Source organism: Emys orbicularis, chromosome 6 (genome assembly GCF_028017835.1).
Source record: "Emys orbicularis isolate rEmyOrb1 chromosome 6, rEmyOrb1.hap1, whole genome shotgun sequence".
Lineage (NCBI taxonomy): Eukaryota > Metazoa > Chordata > Testudines > Emydidae > Emys > Emys orbicularis.
In genome coordinates, this window is record NC_088688.1 from 132287341 (window position 1) to 132311730 (window position 24390).

At 40.3% G+C, this 24390-nt stretch overlaps 1 protein-coding gene across 1 annotated transcript in view; it reads left to right on the top strand.

Moving 5' to 3' along the window:
- The window catches only part of SLC44A1 (solute carrier family 44 member 1), a 97335-nt gene that overhangs the window by 66579 nt on the left and 6366 nt on the right, over positions 1–24390 (top strand). The window contains exons 5-13 of the mRNA XM_065406244.1: positions 2609–2705; positions 7404–7573; positions 10328–10417; positions 12418–12557; positions 13369–13555; positions 17086–17251; positions 20679–20835; positions 21093–21176; positions 23361–23498. Coding sequence (XP_065262316.1) covers positions 2609–2705; positions 7404–7573; positions 10328–10417; positions 12418–12557; positions 13369–13555; positions 17086–17251; positions 20679–20835; positions 21093–21176; positions 23361–23498 — 1229 coding nt within the window. The remainder of the gene's footprint in view (positions 1–2608; positions 2706–7403; positions 7574–10327; positions 10418–12417; positions 12558–13368; positions 13556–17085; positions 17252–20678; positions 20836–21092; positions 21177–23360; positions 23499–24390) is intronic.

The window sequence follows — 24390 nt, forward strand, 5'->3', positions numbered from 1 at the left end:
GTCTGTCCAGACTACCACTAAACAGTACTGTGTCCAGAGCCAGGAACAATGCAGAAATACTGATATACAAATAAGTTTTGCAACACCTCTTTGAGATAGGCAGGTGTATTATAGCCACTTTGCAGATAGGTAAGCTGAGGCATAGTGCTTCATCATTACTCCTGGGGCAATTCTGGGCCTCTGCAAATGCTCAGAATTTATTTCCCGAGCAGATTTCTTTGCTTCCCTGCAGAAAAATGACTTTCTGACAGGAAAGCCAAGGGAAGCCACAAGAGCGGTCATGCGACCCTCCTTAGCAGTATGTTTCAAGTGCCCAGGGCAGCCACCAAAGAGGTAAATCACTGTGGGGCAAAGGGCAGGACTGGGGAAGACCCGGCTAGTGGCTCCTACCCTGAGCCGGACTCAGCTGCTAGTCCCGGCTGGGCTGGGGAGGACAGGACTTCCTCTTCCCCACACAGCATCTGAGGCTGAGTCAGACCCACCCCCAGATTTCTCTCCCTGGGGAAGTTCTGCAAACTCCCTTCTCCCCTCCACCCCCCTGCTTCCTGCACCCCTCGCTCCTCAGCTGCAGGAGGAGGGATTCCCTGTACAGGGAGCTGCTCCCCCATCCACCCAACCTCTGTACATCCAGACCCTCCCACCGAGCCTCTCTCCCCCGATGAGCCCCACTCCCCCAGCATCTGGACCCCCACACCAGACCCCCCCTGCCAAGCTCTGTCATCCCCCCCTCTCCCTGCTGAGCTCAACCACCTTCACATGGACCCCCCTGCAGAGTCCCATTACTGTTGCACCTAGAACCCCCCAACAAGCCCCTGTGCATCCAGATCTCCCTATCCCTGCACTTGGATCCCCCACTGAGCCACCCACACCCAGATTGCCCCCCATAGAAACTTCTTAACCCACACCTGGATCCCCCCACGCTAAGCCCCTCCACACTTGGATCCTGCCTTGCTGAGCCTGCCTGCCCACACCTGGAATGGAGGGGCAGGGCCCTGAGGTGTTTCTGGGCCAGGCCCGGTCCTTGCACTGTATCAGGGTTTGGTGCAGTCTCACCGCTAAGTACGTGTCCTGGGGGGAGCTGCACAGTGATCTCCCACCTCTGTGCAGCCAGTGGCCTGTGCTCCCCAGTGCCATGCTGGCGCCTCCACATTGATTTGACAAATAAAATTGGCAGAATTTTAAAATATTGTGCGCAGAATTTTTTATGTTTTGGTGCAGAATGCCCTCCGGAGTAATTATCTAAATGGCAGGACTGGAACTAGAATTCAGAAGTCCTAATTCTTGATTGCCTATTTCAGCCACCTGACTTTCTTTAATGATCTGCTCAATACAGAGATGTTCATCTCTTCCTGAAAAATCTAAACCATACAATTGAGGCTCTTGAGACTGCATGGGATACTTTGCACTGGTACTCCCAGGCTGTGTGCCCCTTCTCTGTACAAATAGAAGACTCCTTTCTGCAGTGGTAGTAAATGGGAGGAGATTCTGCTATGTGGTGCAGCACCATTAAGCCCAGTTGATGCTGGCTCCGCAGTTTTAAAAACTGTGCTTAAGCATGGTTTGAACTCGATTGTGGCCAACCTGGTCTCCAGTATGGTTTAACTGGCCAGTGCGTGGAGAGGGATTCAGCTTTGTTAGAGCTACTGAGCATCTATAGAATTTGACAATATAAACACAAGAGCACTTCTCTGTACAGGTCTTCAGCTAACTCGCTCTTTAACCTCAATAGTTCGTCCCCTCTTTGCTCTCTGTAAAGCACATGGATTGTAGCTTAAAAAGAAAACTGGATCATTTCTTTTCATCGTGGATAGGTTTGGCAGAATTTAATTTTTATTTTTGTATAATTTTGATGGATAATATTTGTTTGTATATAAGCAATTTTTTCCCAGTATTTAGCAATTTTAAATTTTCACAGTTGTGGGAAACTAGGGGAAGGGGGGATCAGACAATAATTATTTACTGACAGTATGAGATTCAAAAGTGATAAAGCTTTCTAACCATTAAAACACAAATCGGCACCATCACGTCAAAATATACAAAGTAAATATTCTTAAATCAAGCTGCGTTCTCAAGCAGCATTTTCTCACTTTGCCCATCTGTAAGTTTTGACCGCTATCGATGGAAATTTTTTTTTTTCAATTTGTGGGTGTACTGTGAAATTAAGGTTTACCAATAAAAATCTGTTCCTTCGATGCCTAATCATGGATGTTGTGTGTCTGCAATTTTGATGCATTAAGAATGATTAAGAAACAGTCAGGGGGGAGGGAACTATTTCAAGGAGTCTAGTGATTTGTGTCCTCCTTCCTTTAAAAGTGGACTGTGAATTTAGCCTTTCTCTCTTGGATGATCAAAGGTGGTAGGAGGATGACCCAACCATGGATGTAAGGGGCCCATCTAATACAACATACGATGGGCTTGATTCAACATTCCATTACAAAACATTTTCTCTAGTAGTCTCTTGTAACTCTGAAGTCAATGGAGTTTTAGTCATGTGAAACTAATGTAATGGAGTGGAGAATCAGGACTATTATTCATTTTAAGATGATTTGCTGGACTGGAACAGGAATATTAGATTTTTGATCTTGTAATATTGTTTTTCTTTCAACAGGATCAAATTTATGTAGCTATGAACTACCGTCATCTGAGTACACTACAAATTCACAGGCGGCCTCTAAGCTTTGTCCTAAGCTCCCGGTTCCAGAGAGGTAAGTTTAACGGCTTCTTGTCTAATTGTTCATTTGTCTGAAAAAGATTTCATAAAAATCTCACATAGAATAGTTTAGGTCACTCTATAACATACCTGTGTTTGTTTTTAGCATGTTAACTCTGTTGGTACAAAGGTCATCTTTAAAGAGACTCTGTCAACATAACACTTAAAATAAATAAATAAATAAAAAACCTACTGTCTTACTAGCGCTATTAAAACTGGAATATTACAAATGCTATTTGATGTTATATACTCAGTGTTGTGCTATGTGCTGCAAATCAGTTTGTTTGCCACCCTGAAGACTGGCTGCATTTTAGTGGTGCTGTTTGTACACAACGTATGAAGGGCTTTGGAATGAAAGGTGGTATATGCATATAAAATAATATTACGTTTGTCATTTATGGTGTTTGCTTCTTGCACTTTACTCAGCCAGTTAAACTCGGTGGGTCTGTTTCATTTGCTGGTTCTCTGGTTGCGTCTAAGTTTCCAGCACTGGGATGCTTAAATGGCAGAAAGAAGAAAAAAGACCCAAATACCTGAAGGCACTCCTATTCATGTATTACTACATTTTGTAAATAAATCACTCTGGTTTTAATGCTTAAAATTTCAACGAAGAGCTGCCTTGGCTGTTTTTGGTAAAGTCTATGGTAGTGATTGTAACAGAGGATGCTGCTGGCATTGGGAGCCCAGCTGTATGTTGGAAGATTAGAGTGCTGCCCAGAAGTACAGGGGCAGTCAGCACTTCAGCTATACAGCAAATTTTGAGTTGTTCAGCAATGCGATTATTTTAGGGCTCAGTCCTGCAAACACTTCTGTGAGTGGTCCCACTGTCTTTAATGAGAGTTCTACAGCGGTGTTTGTGGCTTTGGGCTTCTGTGTTTTAGCTGAAATTGAAGGGGCTTGACAATGCAAACAGTTGTGACCAGGCATAGTTCTTACTTCATAAACAACCTCAGTGGGATTATATCTGTTCAGGGTCAGACCATACATTCTCTGCATGGACATGAGTGTTGGCAAAGGAAAAACAGAGAAAAGCCCTGGAGAGGATATGTTCTATCCATTTTAGGACCTGTAGTTTTAAATGTCTTTTGTTTACCTCGGTAACTTATCCAAGTTTAAATTGACTATGATAAGCAGCAACTCGAATGCTGACAATAACATACTTTCTCTGAATCTTTTTTTTTTTTTTTTACTGCAGCTCTACAGCCTATGCAACAGACCTAGGCATAGATGCTGCGCTACCTAACTAAAATAAATAAAAATTCCAGTGTTGTTTTGCATACTCAAATGGCTTGTCAGTTTTAATTTTTGCCAGAATTGTATGTACTTTTCTTCCTAAACAGTCCCATGTCATTCAATAATAAGCAAGCACGCAGATAGACTTTATAATACAGTGCAAATTCCTGGCAAAATTGCTTTTTAAAATAGTCAGAAGGAGCTGTTATGTCAGTGGAGGGTTTCTCCATTTTATTCTACAGTTATAAGTTAAAAGAAAAAGAAAAACATTCATTAAATTTTAAAGTTTCCTAAAGTTTGATTTAAACCCCCAAAGAAAATGAAAGGAAATGCCCAATAGTTTGCCTTTAACTCACATAATTGTGTTTTAGATATTGTGCTAGTGCAGTTATTGGAGTGAACAAGCACATTTTGGAGAAGAAATGAAATGGTCTGAAGGATTGAAAAATAAAATAAACTGCAGGAAGAAGGATGTTGAGGAGGAAAACTCCCTGATGTTCCCTTCCTGGAAGCAGATCCTCATCTGGTGTAAATTATATCGCTCTATTTAAGTCAATGGAATAGCTCCATTGAAGTCAGTGGAGCTATGGCAACTTAGGTCAGCTGAGAACTGTCCCCTGAAGTTTCCCAGTTGATCAGGTCGCAGGTAGTGTGTTCCTCATGCCCTGCAGAGGAACCTAAAGAGCTTGGGGGACTCTGACATTTCACCTTTGGCACTCTCTGGCCTTACTCGCTTTGGCTTCCTCACAGCACTGCCAAAGATAACCATGCCCTCCAGCCGTGCCTCCTGGAGCCTCTTCCCTGTGCTAGAGAGCAGGTTCATTGCATGAAGGTGGTTTTGGAGCAGGGAATCTAGCCAGTTTTCCCCTTTCCTTCCTGCCTCTACCTGTTCCAACTCTGCACAGCCCTGGCAGAGGAGCTTCCATTGAGACTGGAGAGAAAAGGAGAGCATACCACTGCAGCAGAATGCTCCGTTCTGTTGCCTCAGGCTCCCCTACATGAGTTGGCATATATCAGTTATGGGGACTCTAAATATCTCACATCCACCCTTGTTTTGAGGCCCACCTGATAGAGAACTACTCTGTTCTTAACTCTGCATTCATTTCCTTGTCCGTATCCAGTTAAACTGGGCCCTTAATATAATTTCAATGCAACTGTCATATTTGTGCTTTTTAAAATTTATTTATCATCATCCCCTACTAGGCGGATTCTGCTGATCTTGATCACGATGATTAAGCAGCAGATTATTCTTAGAAGCTTATAATTTCATTTACGTATGTAATGTACCAAGGTGTAATCAAGGGGCCTTATAAATAGCAGAGGTCACTATGACTAGATTTATTATTTCATTTTTTGTTAAACGAGACACATCACATCACATGCTCATTGAGTCAGAACCACTGAACTAGAAGCAGGTCTCATGCTGGATTCTCAAGAGTTTCATTTATTCAAGAAAGGTTGTAATAACCACTGACCTTATTTTTTATTAATTATAACAGTTTGAATTTAACTGTTACACATAAAAACAGGTAACTTAATATGTACAATATAATTGCTACAAGCAAGAGGGATATTAGCAGTTTAATACAGGAATGCTGTGAGATAAAGGTAAAAAGTATATATTTCTCCTCCAGGTCATATTGCTTCTCATGACTTTTTTTCAGAATGTCTGTTTTCTCGTCAAGATGTAAAAAATGGATTTTTTTTTGCACATTTCAAGATAAAAACGGAGCTTTGTCAGAATGATAGCTCTAATTTTCAGTATAAGCCTGTGAAACTTTGTAAGCTTTCTTAAAAATTGGAGCATGTGCACGAATTAAAAGCTAAATGCAAAGCCCTCTAATTTCAAGTTTTTCAAATTTCATTGCATACATTCTGTGCAGACCTGCAAGATGCTAACACACGCCCAAACTAGCTCCATCTTATAAAAAAGCTGTGGGACTATATAGGCTGCTCTCTAGCTGGGAAGGCCATTACTATGGGTTTAATTTGATTAATAACAGCTCTGACTAAATGTATAACTATTCTGCTTAACTGCTGGCTTTACCACTCACTAAAAGCAGAGTATCAGTATAAGCATCTGCAAACGCATTTACTTAGTCAGCACAGTTGACTTAAAACCTGTCTGTCAGTTTCACAAAAGCATGGGAATCTGTTAATTATCTAATTATGAGGGTGATCATAAAATCCTCCCAATTCTGCACTGAATAATTAGACAATTGCTTTTTTAGTATGTTATCTCCCTCCTCTCTTCCACCTCGCCAAAATAATAATGCATAGAGGGGATATTCTTAAAGCAGATGATTCCTCTAACCCGACACACTCGAAGTGAGGGTTAGAATTTTGGTAAGACTCACAATTTAAAAAGAGGTATCTGGTACAGAAAATCTCTGGCTTCAAAATCACTACTAAAATAGGAGACTCCCAAAGGGATAGTGTGCACTGGTGCTTCATTATACTGAAATCTTGAAAATAAGTCAGTAGGAACTGATGGAGAGGAAGGAAAGAATCTGGAGGTTAAAAGAAAACTCTTCAATTTAATGTAAAAATATATTGTATTCATTGGATTCAATTACAAGCAAGAGTATATCACTAATAAAAGTGTCTTAAATGTAATGGAAAAGAATAATTAAAAAATAAAATAGACAACCTTGATAGTCTAACATAGTTTAGGATACAAGAAGATGCAACTCCCCAGTGGGCAGCATTGGGAAAATAAAGTCTCACGTTTGTGCTCTCCTGTATTATCTGCTTGTGAACTGCATCCCAGTGTCTGTTTACTGGGGTGAGAAGTATAATGCAAAATGTCAGTACCCCTTGAGAGGGACTCCAATACCATTCAGGGTAAAAGGAATAATTAAACAATTACAGGCCTCTTCATTGCATTTGTTATAAAACATTTAAATATTTAGCTGAGGTAATGTAAGTAATCACTGTAATTTTCCTCTCCTATGACCAGAATAAGCATAAGGGAGGGAAAGAATAAAGTATCTGTATCATGGCTGCTTGGCAACAGTTGTAAATGGTGACGTTTTAGACTAATGTATATTTTTGCAACTATAGTACAATCATTCTTGGATTACTTTTTTGCTACAAAAGTGGGTCAGTATTCCATTTTGAAGTCAGTGAAGGGCATTATTTGAGCTGGTGTACCACATGACACTTGAATGACAGATGTTTAAGCTGAAATAAGAAAATACTCCTTTGAGAGGCGGAGGGTAATATCCTGTTGGAATATGCATGCTGCCTTCTTTACAGAAATACTTGTAAAAATTGCATCACTCCTCATTGTGACCATTGTCATTATAGCAGCACCTCTGCATTAAACTCACAGCTCCTTGTTATGGTGTTATGAGGGTGGAGAGTATTGCATCAATTCACCTTTCATTTGTGTGTTGATGTGGCATTTATATTAAGTAGGAGTAATTTTTTTTCTGATTTTTTTTTCTTGTGTCACCAGTGCACCTATTCCATTCTTCCATCGCTGTGCTCCTGTGAACATTTCCTGCTATGCCAAGTTTGCAGAGGCCCTGATCACCTTTGTCAGTGACAGTAGTGTCTTACACAGGCTGATTAGTGGAGTTATGACCAGCAAAGAGATTATAATGGGACTTTGCTTGTTATCACTAGGTAATTGTTTTTCTCATTATTAGCTGTTTCATAGTACTGCGATAGGAGACTTTTAACATCCTCTAGCCACAACATGAACATAAAACATATACCATAATAAGCCCTCAGGAAACTGTTCAAATGCTTTTTACTCAGTAGCCAAATAAGTGTTTCGAAAGAAGTATACATGCACATTCAGTTTTTATTTAAGATGGGTGGGAGGGGTTGGACATTCTTCAGTGCTCTCGCCACAGCTGTTTAAGTCAACCAGAGGCAGCTGTACTTTATAATGCTCATCTGGCCCTTCCACTCATCATTTTGCCCACTCCCTGCACCTCCTCCTAAAAATGAGAGCGATGCATGGCATTATACTCTCATAAACCTGGGGCTTAGGCTTCTTTTGGTGTGTATGGCTTAGCTATTTGGCTGGGATTTTCAAAGGAGCGAAAGGAAGTTAGGTGCAATTGGGTTTGGCTCCTTTGAAACTCCTAACCTTGGTTTTATGAATGCAAATGTTGTTGCAAATGTGTTACTAAAAGCTGGGAAATTCCCAATTCTGGGCCTTAGGTTTCTTGTTGATCACTGATCTCACACCAAAGTGAAATGATTGTTTTAAACAGACCCTATAAATGAAGGTAAAATTGTGTGCATCCAAATTTATTACATTTCTGATCAGCTGACTTCATTGGATTCTTAGTGTGAGGCCCTTAACCTATAAAAAACCCAACCCCTGCTGTTACAGCCATCTGTCAAAAGAGTGTGTGGTTAAAGAAAAAGAAATGACTGACTGACTATAGGGTGCCACAAAGTCTATAGCAGCAAGACTCTGCTATAACCAATCTGTCTCTGTAGTAGAGAGAGCTAGATCTTGACTGGAAAAAAATAAAACGCAAAATGACTTCTTGAAACCAGCTGCGAAGAAACCCACAGAACTTTTTCTTCCATTGCACTCCATGGTAATAATAATGAACCTGCAATAATTTGACCTAAAAGTAACAAGAAAATTAAGAATTTGCAAAGTTGTAGCTTTATTAGTAGGGCCCTAACAAATTCATGGTCTATTTTGGTCAATTTCACGGTCATAGGATTTTAAAAATAGTAAATTTCATGATTTCAGCTATTTCAATCTGGAATTTCACAGCATTGTAATTGTAGGGTCCTGACCCAAAAAGAAGTTGGGGGTGGGGGAGGGTCGCAAGGTTATTGTAAGGGGGAGGGGATGCAGTACTGCTCCCCCCACTTCTGCACTGCTGCTGGCGATGGTGCTGCCTTCAGAGCCGGGCAGCTGGAGAGCGGTGACTGCTGGTCAGGAGCCCATTTCTGTAGGCAGAGCAGCCACCAGCAGCAGCGCAGAAATAAGGATGGCATGGTATGGTATTGCCACCCTTACTTCTGCGCTGCTGCCTGCAGAGCTGGGCCCTCAGTCAGCAGCCGCCACTCTCCGGCCACCCAACTCTGAAGGCAGCATCGCAGAAGTACGGGTGGCAATACCGCGACCCCCGTAAAATAACCCTGCAACCCCCCTGCAACTCCCTTTTGGGTCAAGACCTCCAATTTGAGAAACCATGGTCTCCACCATGAAATCTGTATAGTATAGGATAAAAGCACACAAAAGACCAGATTTCATGGCGGGAGATCAGATTTCATGGTCCATGGTGCATTTTTCATGGCCGTGAATTTGATAGGGCTCTGTCTATTAGCAACACTATAGTTGGATGAGTGCCAGATTTTACTGTACATATTTATTGCAAAATTTTATATAAAATTAATGTAGTCCTTTAGGTTAAAGGGGGATAAAAAAATGTGATTGCTTTCAGATCACTTTTTATGCTCCTTTAATGAAAAAAAATCAGAATGTTAGATTGTTTAGTTCACAAAGAAGACCCCAATGCCTTTCACTTCAAAATGTAGCTAGTACACACACAATACATGTTAGTGAGTGACAATTTAAGGAGGATTTTTAGCATGCTGTACCTGGATGTCGGTGGGACTAATACAGTGCCCATGCTGGCTCCCTGTGAGGGAGTTAGCTTCCCAAATTATAGGTGCACTCTGGAAACAGATGCAGAAATATTTATGCACCAGTCCAAACGAATGAACTTTGAAGTGGCATGTTGCATATGGTGCCATAATGCCAAGTGCACAAAAACGGGGATTTAAGAGATGAGAAATGGGAAAATAATAAAGATTGGAGGAGGAAATGTGAAAATTGCAAGTAAAAAATTATTGCAGAATCAATAAAACTCATTAAAGTACCCAATGTGAATAATAAAGATAAAGCACAAAGCAGTAATTTTTTCCTTGTAACAAACATGACATCTTAAATTACATACATCACAATATCTGCACTTGTTTAGCATGTATGTTTGCATGCAAGTTCTCCTCTGCTGCTCAGAGTTGTGCAGTGTTTTCCCAACTCATGATATAAAACTCACACTTCTGTCATGTCCTCTTGTTTGTTCTGTCACTGTCTGAATACATCTGTGTGGCTATGTTTTATATATAGTGTACTATGTAAATGCACACATGCTCTTTTTATTTAGCAGAAGCAGGAATTGTAGAGGCTACCTGACTTTCCTTGTGTATTTGTGTAATAAGTTTGAAAGCCATAGGGGGGAAAAATTCCTTTTATAAAAGATTCTATTAATATGCAGTTATCTTTAGTGTAGTGAGTTCAATTGAACTTCCTCCCCCTTGCTCGTGAAAAACAACACCTTCGTAGCGTGTTCCTGTCTGAAATAATTGCTCTGCTTATTATATTTCTCTCTTCTGCAGTGCTGTCCATGATTTTGATGGTGATAATCAGGTACATTTCAAGAGTACTGGTTTGGATCTTAACAATTCTTGTCGTTTTGGGATCACTTGGTAAGTCTTGTTCGTTTCCTTGTTTCTGAGAGCCAAGTTCTGATCTCTCTCTCTCTCTCCTCCCCCCCCCCCCCCCCCAATCGCAGGGTTCGTCAGCATCCTACTCAGAGCCACTTCTTCTTTCCTGCTTTACATTGACCTGTCTCCGGGTTCCATGGGGAAACTGCTATTTTTCTGGCTAAGGAGGACTGAATTAGATTGAGTCATTGCTGCTCCTTACCCAGCCAGACAATTGCTGCACCTCCTGCTAGGTGAATGAGTACGCATACCACCATGACAACCTGGAGAATGACACCAGGAATCTATCTAGAATCCTTACACTGCAGTGTAGAGCCCTGTGGGGCAGAGCAGCCCCATTAACATTTAGGTGAGATCCTTAGGGGTGCCTGAGCTCTGCTCAATACATTTAAGCAGAGGGGATCATGGGTGGTTTTCCATCACTTTTCCTCCTCATTGCATACCTCCTCCAATCCTGGGGACTACTGGGGGAGCAGGGGGCTAGTTAGGCCCCCAGAGCAAGTAGCAGTAGCCTGAAGCTGTGGGATGAATTAGACACGCTGGCTTTAAAATTCCAGAGATTCCTCTACGTAATGTGAATTCCCAGCTGTCCCATTCAGGCTGCTTTCTGGCAGCTTTGATCTACCCCATTAACTTTAAATTTTGTGGAACTGAAGTTTTATATTGTTGATCTTTAATAATGCAGCCAAAATATTGGGTATGTGGGGGAAGTTAAATTCGGTGATAGCCATGATTTAAGGTCCCGTGACCTGCAAGAGTTAGAAAAATTTCAGTGGGCCAAGATCACTTAGCTTTTCTGAACTGCCCCACTGACATCTTATTACATGCTGAAAAACCGCACCAAGTGTGAAGACCTTAAAAGTTGTGTTTTGTGAGACACGCTGCTTTGTTTACATCAGTTCATGTTTTTGAAAGTCCCATATGGTCGGTGGCAAATCTGGAATGTCCTGAGTCCCACACCTATCTTTTGAAATGAGTAGAATCAATCAGCTAAGATTTTGGCACTTTAGATAGGCACACTGCAGCTGAGTCTCAAACCTTGAGGGAAGGAGAGGAGAATTGGAGAGAGAAATATCAAAAGAAAAAGGTTAATTCATTGGAGGTATGGAATCCCAGATCAAAGGGACGGTTCTGTCTTGGAAAAATGGCTAGAGCCGGAGAGTGAAATCCTGACCCTATTAAAATCAATGGGAGTTTTGCCACTCCCCTTGACTTCGGTAGGGCTGGGATTTCCCCCAGGGAGTTTAATGGGAGACACTTCCCTCTCTTCTCCTTAGCCTTTTATTTTTATTTTTCATTTTCCCATCTCAAGTGAGGTGAGCTGACTCTTCCCTATCACTCCTGCACTTCCAGTGCCTGCATCAGCTCTTCTTGAGGCAGGAACACCTATCTGTGATTTATTTGAGGTGCTGTTTCTGGTATCATGGATTTTCTCCCCTTTCCTCTCTCTCTCTCTCTCTCGCTGTCTCTTGGTTGTTTCCTTTCCTCTTTCCTGGTGGCACTTCTCTCTGAAGTGTTTACCCTTTCACTTATTCACCTTTCTTTGCTCTTCTTGTTTCTCTACATCCTCTCTGGGGCTCCCTCACTCAGTTCTTCCATTTTAATTTCCCATACACCTCCCACCACATCATCATCTGTTCCCTACCCCCTTCCAGTCCTCTAATGCCTGTCATATGGGAGCAGTATCTGTCCTTACTATGCCTCCCCTGACTAGTGGCTTCACCCTGTTCTCTCTAAAACACATGAAATGAAGAGTACTGATCCAAGGGACTGCATGATTTTCAGATGCTCCTAGCAGGGTAGGAGCAGTGCAGGGAGAGCACCTGCTTGAGCCAGAGCACTCCCCCTTTACAATCCTTCCTTTCAGAATAGCATCAGCCCACTTGGATATTAGACTGTGCTGTGTTTGACCGATTCCATTCTTTGTGTCTGTTCTGTAGAGGGAAATATAGTATTTGTCCTGTCTTTAATTCAAAACATAGGAGGCACAGGAGTACTGTGGTGGCTGTATGCTAAGCAAACAAAGTTTGTCAATGAAACTCTTACTGCTGATCAGCTTCAAGTAGCCAAAGACAATCTTCAGGCCCTCTTGGTCTATGCCATTTCAGCTACTGTCTTCACGGTAAGTGCTTTGTCACTGACAAAATTGTATTCCCTTTTTCTGTCATTCTTGCCATGTTCTTTGACTTGTCAATGCAGGTTTTGTAATATGTGCACGAAAAATTGAAAGTGCTTCAGAAACAATATCCCTCTCTGTTTGTTGCTGCACTTTCTACTATTAGGCACTGTTCTGGTAGACACACACACTCCCCTGACATCAGAAGAATAGATTGTAGGGCCTGAACCCACAGTTGGTCTGGGCCACGCTCCCAAGTCACCTGGGACTTCCATGCACAGAGCAGCTTCAGGATTGGACCCTTAATCTGTATGTTCACTTGCACTTGGATCCTGTTTGTCAGATAAGTCAAACATGCAATGCTGAGATGCTACCTCATAATTTCATTTTAGTTAATAATACTTGATACAGGCATGCACTGTAATTAAACCTTTTTATAAACTTATCTGACAAGTTCTCCAGGTTCTGTTTCAAAATATAGGGCAAATTCTGCCCTCAGCTACACCTGTGCAATCCCATTGCTTTTACTTGGTTGCACAATGCAATTGAGTGATAGAATTTGGTCTATAGTCTTGTCAGTCTGAGTGTCAGTTCAAAAAAGTATTTAAAAGGTAGAAGGAGTCACTAAAAGTAGTTTGCATTGATAAATCAATCTAGAAATATTTGATGTAGGATTGAGTCGTGTAAACTTGCAGGGCTTACACAAACTGTTGGAAGTGTGATTAGTTTGCTCTACTTGAAGATCCTGTGTTGTTTACTGCACCTGATGGTCTGCTTTTCATCACCTAAAATGTCAGTTGGAAACTTCTCTCCTCAGGTTATCTTGTTCTTGATAATGTTAATTATGCGCAAGCGAGTAGCTCTCACCATTGCCTTGTTCCACGTGGCTGGCAAAGTTTTCATTCACCTGCCACTGCTAGTCTTCCAGCCCTTTTGGACTTTCTTTGCCCTCATCCTGTTTTGGAGCTACTGGATCATGGTCCTGCTTTTCCTTGGCACTACAGGTATGTGGGCACATTGCTTCTTTTAAGTAAACACTAGTACTTTCTTGTACAGACTTTAGATGTAATTAAAATTTGAAAATAAGAATTGCTGTGCTCTGATATATCCCTTTGACTTTGAATGAGCACAGAGAGTACTTTAATACTGTGTTCTTGTGCACATCTGTATTCATCATCAGGTGTGAAGTTACCCATTGTTTGGTGCCCTGGAAGTGGCTTTCTACCATTATTTTGCCCCTGTTTGATGTGAGGATGAGCAGCCGCAGGGCTGCTGTAACATATGCAAGCACTATGTCTCCAAGAGACTGTCATGCTAGCTGGGACCTGTTTGAACACAGTGTGTTCTGGCTATGGCATATTCCATATACAGCGGGGGGCCTAGGAAAGGAAGGTGGAGAGTTTATGATACCAGCTTTATGCCACTCTCAGATTTCCCCATGCCAGAGGAATACTTAGCTATCCTGTTAGGGTAGCTTTCAGACTGGATAGTGTCTCATTTTTGGCTCTCATTGATTTGCAGAGTTACAGAAATTAAATGCAAAAAAAGCATGTCAATACATCAGTAAAGACATACATTTTTTAAAAAGTCAGGAAATGTACAACTTCAAAGGAACCCATCAATCTGGTTTTATCTTCAAAAATTAAACTCAGCACATCTTTTGAAATAATGTCCTGCAATTTAAACCATTATTTAAAATATTCAGAAGTGTTATTTCTGTTCCTTTCTGTGTTGAGAGGGTATTTTGGCTGGATCTGAGAGAAACACCACCAGCCATGCTCAGGTCTGTCCCTGGTCCTTCTTCCCCTTCTCTGTGCACACAACCAGCCGCCTGCTGCTTGCAATCTATTCATTTTCAGCTCTGCTGCAGCTGTTACTAGTAAACAGTCCCCAGCAGGGCCTGGTGCAACATCAGCAACCTGATAAAGTGCTGTCAAATACACAAACTAAACAAACAGAAGAATAGAGGAAAAGTATTCTGCCGTCTTTCTGTTATGGTGATCTTAGGGGTTACTTATAACAATCGCATGCAGATAAATGTAATTTTCAAGTTAATGGTATCCTCCTGCAGAAATATTAATATAGCCACTTGCCATAATATTCAACATATATGCAACCTCTTTAACAAAAATAAAAGGACTAGAAAATACTAGAGACATGCAATGTGAATATGCTAATATTATTGTAGGGGCCATAACTCTGCATTTCTTGACTTTTTAAATATATCTCCTATGACAGTAACATTACATTAACAGTTTTTTGCATTTAATTTTCCTCCTTTTCAGTGTAGAGCAAAGGGTTAAAAAACCCAGTGACGCTCCTCTAAGGACTTAAGGCAGCACAAGCAATTTAGCCACTACTTAAATTGATAAATGCACATTTCTAAAAGGACGCGTGCATGCACAGAGTGTCGCTCAAAACGCAAATGCACAGTAGCCAATTTTCTGTTGTTTGTGACGGTCTTAGGGCTGGTCTACACTAGACAGTTAGATCCACCCAGCTACCTTGCTTGGGGGGTGAAAAATCCACATGCCTGAGTGACATAATTAAGCCAACCTAAGTCCTTGTGTAGACAGCGCTTCCATTGACTTACCTACTGCCTCTCAGGGAGGTGAATTGACTACAGAAATCGCTGTAGGAAGTATTTACACTGAAGTGCTACAGCTGTGCCGCTGTAGCATTTTAAGTGTAGACATAGCCTTAGGAGGGGACATGCTCGGCAGTAATGAGGACTTTACACACCCAGTTTCAAGATAAAGGCCTAGAGGTTCACCTGAGCCCCATAGACATTGCTGGGGCTCAGCAGAGGTACAAGGGTTTGCCTGAATAGAGGAGTTTGTAGGATTGGGGCCCAAAAGTTTCACTGATTTTAGTTAGTTCTGTACAAAACAGTAGCAATAACTTTTCAAAATGGGAAATGTGTATTTCTCAGAAAGTTATAAGCATCTGGGGGAAGGGGGTTTAATGGAACTTGACATTTGAAATGGTGTGTTCACTACTTCACAAATGCTCTAATACAATATAGTCATTTTAGCACTTTTTAGATCATATAACTATTTCAGCCTAACTATGGAAAAATATTTGGGATTTTGGGGCCCTGTTTTTACCAAGGGACAGAGCTAATGGAATTTGTTCTTGGTTTTGTTTGTTTTACTGCTATAAGTTTAATTTGAATTATGAGATGTGATGTTTGTTATCTGGGGAACAATGAGTCACAATATTTTTCTTGCGCCTGAAAATGGTTGAGGTCCCAATTCTGCATTTTGAGCTGTGCGGGTAGACCCCTGCACCCGCATGGACCCAATTGCATCAGCAGGGCCAAAGTTTGGGCTTTAATAATAAAAAGCTTTGCTCAGTTTTAATTGTTGGTAACCTCAGCCCTGGTCCTGCATGTGCCTAATTTTATTCACTGTGAGTTTACATACATATGAGTGTCAAAACATATGAAAGTTAAGCAAAATTGACGTCTTTGCAGAAACAAGGCCATACATACTATATATCAGTATTTCCCAAACTACTAAAAGCCAAAATGTATAACATTTTTCTAAAAATGTGTCAGAAGAAACTTGTTTTTCCAAATAGTAATTCACTAGAACAAAATTATTTTGGTAGTGGTGTTTAACTTCCAAGATTCATACAAATCTGAAACCATTCACATAAGAGATCTAGTGCAAACCTAAGTGAAAACGCTAATGGCTTTCAATTTGGATCTGTTTTATGCACCTGTTATGTCTATTCTCTGTGTTTTCCTGAACCTCTTCTGCTGTTCACATCATTTTGATGGGTGAGATGGACCTCCACAGTGAGTGCTAATGCTTTTTGAAATAGAGCATCCATTGCCTGAGGAAATCCTGACACAATGTCAGTGAACTTATGTGAAAGTGCTACTTGGATCAGAGAAGTCTATTGGGTTTTAAAATATGTATAAAATTCTTTGGGAAAAATCTTCTCTTCTCAAACGCTGCTAATATTCTAGCAAATAGATTCTGTTATTCAAATATAGACAAAACACACACATAAACACTTGCACCATCAAGAAATAGAGGTCACCATTAATGTTGTTTGATCCTAACTAAAAAATACAAATTATGATCTTTAAATAAATTTCTGCAATTTTTGCAAACTATGGATATGAAGGGAGGGTGGCAGAAAATTCAGAATGACTTAGGTTTCCTTCCATTACATTTTGGAATAAGAAATCATTCTGCTTCTTTTTTTTTTTTTTTTTTTCCCCAAATTGCCACATAGCTAACAATTTTTTTTTTTTTTTTTTTTAAGTTGGATGTTGCGTGTGCTCTGGAGAATTTTAAAATCCTTTCTCTGCATAATTTTTAACAGTCATTAATATTTTTGCAGGCTGACACAGCAATATTATCTCCATTATCAACTGTCCAGCTACACTGATGTTAACACTTTATTAGGAGACAGAGCTGTCACTCTTTAAATGATTGAGAGTTATTAGCTGAATTACAAACGATTCCTTCTTTCTAAGTTGATATTGGCTATCTGCCTTCTTTCTCTGATTTGTTCCTAGGTAGCCCTGTCCTAAACGAACAAGGGGTTGTGGAATTCCAGGTTTTGGGCCCTCTACGATACATGTGGTGGTACCATATGGTAGGGCTGATCTGGATCAGTGAATTTATTCTAGCATGTCAACAGATGACTGTAGCTGGGGCTGTTGTGACATACTATTTCACAAGGTGAGAACTTTTCAGACAGCTTTTTCTTAAGAGACCTAGTAACTGAATCATCAAAAAATAACTGGGGCCAGAGCTTGTGGTGAAATGAGCAGCTGTGTTCTGCCTGGAAGCAGAAAAGCAAAAGCAAACTTCTAAAATAAATAGTGTGTTTAGCTGGTTATGTGCAATTTGAAGATGTTAAGCACCACAATCTTGTTTGCCCCTACGTCCCATATACACAATGAAGACCTAGATGATTCATTTTTTAAAAAAAGTAAAAAGCACTTTGACATTTATCTCTTTTCAGTAATAAAGCTGATAAGCTCCATTTAAATTAAAAGATGATTGGCGCTAATTGACTGGGATTACTGAACTGAAAAATACAGTCCTTTAATTCTTTTCACACACTCATTTGTCTGTTTCCTAAGATTACATAAAGTCCCATTAGAGCCATCATTTTCATATGAATTCAGATTATATACTAATGTTCAAGTGAAGCAAAATATATGTATTCAATCTCCATGTACCATCACTGTGCATGAGTCCTAATTTGCAAATCATGCTATACTCATATCAGCTAATGCACATGTATCTCAAGTACAAGAGAGGGATGCATCACATATCCTTAGGATAACTCCTAATTGGTAGTATTGCAGTGTTAAAAAATAATGAGAATTAAAAATAAATAAATCTGAGCTTTTTTAATTTTTTTTTAAGTCTCTAGGTGCACGGAGATCATGTTTTTAAGCTTTTTTTCTACCACAATAAGGACTAGAAACTTTTATTTTTTTTAAATGGAAGCTGAGGTTCTCAATCACAGAGCTAGGAGATAAGGCTTTAAGAAAAACTCTATCACGAGTCTTGCAATAATTTTTTGAGAATGAGCAATACTGAAGTGATATCGAGTGTTTTTGCTAACATACAACTGTTGGCAACATTTTTGATTAAGGAAAGAAATGATGCTATTGAACTTATTCGCCTCTTCTTTTTTTAAAAGTATATCTTTCTGAAGTGAAATTTCTCAAAATGTAACTCACTGATATTTTATAGTTCACTATATATTTGTTTAAAAAAAGAAATCTCTGTGCTCAACAATCTGATAATTTAAGTTACACTTCCCATTCCAAATGGTCTCAAAGTAGTTTGCAAACAGTAGAAATACAGCACCTCTGGAAAAATGCAGCTACTTCTGAAGCAGAGGGCATCAGCCATGATGCACAGCAAGAGTGGTTGGAGTAAGGGAGGAAAATGTCAACCCATGACAAAGCCCTTATGCCTTATTAAAATTGCCATAGGGTCATCAGTGTCCATGCAGAGCAGAGCAAGACCTTGGTTTAAATGTTCTCTCATATGAAAGATACCTTACAGTGATTTATTTTCATTGATATCCCTGCTGTGCTGTTTTTACAAATGTACAGTTTTCAAAAGTTGTACATAACTAGGAAATACCCAGTAGGTAGGAATAGTCTTGCTGCAGCATGTTGCTGGGCTAGATGATTTAAGAGGTCTTTTGCATCTCCAACATCTGTGAGTTTATTAACTGTATTTTACCTGAAGGTAAATGAGTTTGCTCTTACCTGCTCCCTATCCATCATCCGTTAATGGGAACTTTGAGTTATTAAATATCCATTTCCCTCTACTACACCTCTACCCCGATATAACGTGACCCGATATAACACCAATTCGGATATAACGCGGTAAAGCAGCTCTCCGGGGGGGCGGGGCTGCGCGCTCAGGCGGATCAAAGCAAGTTCGATATAACGCAGTTTCACCTATAACACGGTAAGAATTTTTGGCTCCCAAGGACAGCGTTATATCGGGGTAGAGGTGTACTTTGCTTTCTTGCATATTAAAGTGTGGTTCTAGTCTGAAAAGTGACTGTGAAAATGGTATACTGGGGTTCCACGTTGTTAATGATTTCTAGATCAATGTCCATAATTTCCATATAGGAAGATTTTTGTTTAACTGCTAGCCCTGCACTCTCACCTAGGGCTCTGAAAGCCAAGATGGGCTCTTTGCATTTCATGCAATGCTACCAGTCATAAGTAGGCTCGGCAGAATTCATTTTTTTTAAATTATTTTGATGGATAATATCAATGTTCATTTCAAGCATTTCATTCAATCTTTATTTAAATTTTGACAGTTGAGGGGAATGAAGGGGAAAGGTCAGAATTATTTAACGACAGTAGACAATGAAAATCAGAAAGTTAAAGTTTTTATAACTGTTAAAACACAAGTTGTCAACATCCTCTTGTCAAAATATACAAAGCAAACATCCTTAAATCAAACTCAAGCAGCATTTTTCTTACTCTGCTAGTATGTGTGTGCTTGTGGTGAAATTGACATTTATCAATATCTACTGGTAAAAATGTAATGCTTCCAAGCCTAGCCATAAGGTTCTTCTGGCCAGATTAGGCCCTCAGTTACACTTGAACAAGCCAATTGCCGCCTTCCATTTGCACAGGTATAACTGGTTGGAACTAGGTAAACTGTTTTTTGCAAGAAGAAATAGAATCTAGCTCACTGAAAACTGACTTCAGAATGCTAATAGGAGCCAAAAGTTGTAAAAATATTTTTTCCTCACTGAAGTCAGCATGAATCAGTACATGCAGGGAGCAGGTCTGTGGAATTAGAAGGTGCCACTTTTTTATATTTTTCAAGTGAAACCACCCTTAAGAATAGGTTTCCCTAAATTCAGGGGAGGTATTTTATTACTGGAACACTGACAGTTCAATAACTTTAATCCTATGATACTTTTATCACTGAGTTTATTTTTTTAATACTTATCGAGCGCTCTTTCATTAAATGCTGAATGAAGCTGCTGTAGAGAGGGAAATAGTGATGGTTTGCTTTAGAGAAATACGAATGATAAGAATACATTTCTTAAAAGCTGTATCAGAAGACTGTGCATTCAGCTCTTATAAATAAATCCCTATTTCCTCTTATAAATACATCCTTATAAATACTTTGTTACAGCACTGTATTTTGTTTTAATACTTAATACTTGATTCCCTGGCTGTGTGGATATGTATATTCAGAAATACAAATGGTCTGAAAACAGCTTTTGTGTAATGAATGTATATATGCTTTTTCCAATATATAAAATAGGGAAAATAAATTTGGGGGAGAGGAGGGAAAGACTTAAAAATGTTTGAATTAGACATTCATAGAAGTGTAGAGCTTAAAAACTTGATTGGTTAGGTATAACTATAGTGCAGGCAAGTGTCCCCTCACAGACTCATCCTTTTCCTGCTATTACATTAGAGCTAATACTGTTATGGACCCTGCTTCTCAATGAATCAGCAATGTCCACTGAAGACTAGAATGAGACCACCAAATTGCTTTTCACCTGTGAACTCAGTCAGAATTTGTCTGTAGCTGATTTTTCTCACCTAAAGTCCATATTGATGATACTGCTTTATTTTATTTCTCTGATGATTTTCCACAGGGAGAAAAGGAATCTGCCATTTACTCCTATTCTGGCATCAGTAAATCGTCTTGTCTGTTACCACCTAGGAACAGTGGCGAAAGGTTCTTTCATTATCACATTAGTGAAGATTCCACGAATGATCCTTATGTATATTCATTCCCAACTCAAAGGAAAAGTAAGGGAAACCTACTTCTTATTAAAATACTGGGTTCCAAATGCTTGAAATTTGATCCTAAATTTTGACCAAAAAAGTAAGTGTGTGTGTTCATGAAACTTAAGGGCTGATTTCAGAATATTCAGCCCTTAAAGTATAGCCCATGCATTTGAATGTAATGGTCGTTCATGTTCTTTGTCCTTTGGGTTTTTTTTAATGTACTTGGTTTCTTCCCCCCCCCCCCCCCCCCCCCCCCCCCCCCCCCGTTGCCATGCTAGGAAAATGCCTGCGCTCGATGTATGCTGAAAGCTTGCATCTGCTGCCTTTGGTGTCTAGAAAAGTGCCTGACTTACTTAAATCAGGTAAGATTTTATATATTTTGACTTTTTATATAAAGGCTGACAACTTATGTGATTGAGGAAGGCTATTTTTTCCTTAAGTTGACGCATGTTAAATTGTACTTTGGAACTTGATTGAACCTATGTACTTCAGTCATGTCCCCATTACTGAAATTAAAGTACATTGTGATCTCACTGAGGCTCATTACATTAGTCCTCATTTACAGCGCCTGTGTGAAAAATTGTCCCAATTCCTCTTTCTGGAAAAGACATTTTGTCCTTTAAAAAAGACTAATTGTGTCTAAGCAATATAGCATTAGATTTTAATGGTTGAATACAACCCTCCCAGCACCCACTTTCCTCAGGTACATTTAAGTTTGAAAGTGTATATATGGTAACAGAGTGTGGAGCTTTTCTCCTTTTTAATATTTAAGCATCACATATTTGAGAAAATGTATTTAGAATCATAGACTTTAAGGTCAGAAGGGACCATTATGATAATCTAGTCTGACCTCCTGCACAACGCAGGCCACAGAATCTTACCCACCCACTCCTGTAATAAACCCCTAACCTGTGTCTGAGCTATTGAAGTCCTCAAATCATGGTTTAAAGACTTCAAGGTACAGAGAATCCTCCAGCAAGTGCCCTGTGCCCCAGAGGATTCTCTGTACCTTGAAGTCTTTATTTCTTTTAAGTCACTCTCTTCTTTTAAGGCTATGTCTACACAGCAGATGGGAGGTGCGTTCCCATCTCAGGTAGATGTATACACACTAGTTCTGCTTGACTAGTGTGCTAAAAATAGCAGGGTAGTTACGGCAGCTTGGGCTAGTGCCAGAGTCTAACCATGTCTGAGATCCTAAGTATGTACTCGGGTGGCTAGCCCAAGGTGCCACCTCAGCTGCCACACTGCTGTTTTTAGCGTGATAACTTGAGCAGAGCTGTCACGGGTACATGGACCTGAGCTGAGAAATATACCTCCCAGCTTCTGTGTAACATTCTCTAAAGAAGGGAAATGACTGTGAATTGTGATGGGTTGTTTAGTCGTATATGTTTCCTTGTGGGAGAGCTGTGCTGTAATCTGTTACTATATAGATCTCTTTTACTATTGTTCAGTTTGTTTCTCAAATTTGAGACAAACATTTTGTATAATGGAACTCCTCCATCTCTGATTTCATAAACCTACACAATTGAGCTCGCTCACAAAGGTATCTGAGTTCACACTCTCCCATTGGGTCAGATTAAAGCCATACAGAACTTGTACTCCTTGTAGAACCACAAGATATGTTTTTGGAAGCTGCCTTATTCGAAGCTTAGTTTTCAGAGTGGTTATGAAACTAACAGACAAAACCTTACAGCATACCATAAAGTTCTAGCCTGGGCATAGTCCTGGCCTGCCCTCAGCCGGCCTTGTTTTTGAATTGTCTTGATGAAGATCATTAGTAAAGTGTGTAATTATTGGAAATTGTCTTTGTTACCCTTGACTTACGTATTCAGTGATGCTGGACAGAACTAGAAATGCTTTCTTTTTCAACATCTAGAAAGCAACTTCTCTGAAACACATGACCCTCAAACTATTGTATGTCCTGAGAGAGAGAGATTTTTGTCCAGCTGCTTATCATGGTAGTAATGTCGTTGCTCACCTCCTACTCCTGCAGAGAGATTCCAAATTCTTTTTCCATTAGCATTTTGGTGTGAAACTGATATATATGTGGCAAGAATAAGCAAGGCAGGTGGAAAAATGGTTATTCCCTCCGATATTGTTCTCTGTCTATTGATTCAACCACTCCGCTGGGGGGACTTGGTTTAGCAGCTTCAAGGTGAGCAGTGACTGTCTCAAGATCCAGCACAAACCCTTGCCTTTTTGGTGTATGAAATCAGCAGTGAGCACGGACGGGATTTTTCATTACACAGTTCCTTTCCTCCCTAATTCTGGGATGGGGCTGATTTTCTTGAAAGTGAGTGTCATGTTACTGAGTCCTCATTATTTCTTGATTAGATTTGTACCTTTAAAGATCTCTTATTAAATCAAGTGTCTCATGACATTGTGCTTTCTGTTGTGGAAGGGGATGGGAGGAGAAAGTCTTGTTGCCGTAACAGATGATTTCTTGGTAGGTAGGTAGGTAGATATTGGGAACATGAGCTGTGGGGAATGTTGAAGGAAAGGGGACAGAGTGTCTGTGACTAATTCTTCATTTTGCTTTCCCCCAGAATGCATATACAGCCACAGCTATCAACAGCACCAACTTCTGCACCTCAGCAAAGGATGCCTTCGTCATTCTAGTGGAGAATGCTCTGCGAGTGGCTGCCATAAACACAGTGGGAGACTTCATGCTGTTCCTGGGAAAGGTATGCCGAAGGGGTGTACTGTTACAGACCTGGAACAAGTCTGCTTGCTCTCAGAAACCTTCCCTGTGCTTGCACTCCAGCTACAATGTGCCTCTGAGCGCTTGTTTTCCCACTTCCTACTGCTGTGACCCATCCCATCCTGCTGCTTCTGCTCAGGAACATGGTTTAGAAGGAATTGAGCAGGAAAGGGGAGTGTAAAAGAACCTCTGGATGGTGGTGAGTGAGACAGGTCAGAAAGTGCACGTTGCCGGGGTTCAGCTGAAAATTCCAATTTCTTGTCATCAAAAATATTCTGGCTTTTGGTTCCTTTGGCAACTGAAAGCTGAAAAAAGTCTGGCCAGGAGTTTTTGGTTTTCCAATGAAAAACCTAAAATGTAAGGAAAGCAGACACTTCCCCTAACAACTTGTTTAATCAAACCCTCAATTTTCCTTCAGAAAGAAGTTCATATATTTTCCACCAGCCCTCATAGTAGGGGTGGAATGGGAGGCAGCAGGACCTTGTATTGGCAGCTGGGAGTTGCCCAAGTGGGAGTAAAGAGGAAAAAGTTGGGACCAAGTATATTCCAGGGTAGAAAGATTACTAAGCACTGTTGTTGCAGCTCAGTTTTCTATTTCTTTAGGAAAAAACAGAACCCAGTAAGTTACTGTTACACCTGGGCTGACTTTTTGTGTTCTTATTTACTAACCTACTAAATGCTAGTCCCACTGCATCAGCTGTAGCCCCACAAGTACCCGTCAACATTGGGGCCCTTCATGGAATGAACTGTCTATCCTCTGTACACATCTCTCTGTGTAATAAATCAGATTACAATGGGCTGAACTCTGTGTGGTTTTCTAATCCAGTAAATAAACTAATCAATACAGAGTGATGGGAATGAGCACATAATGAAGA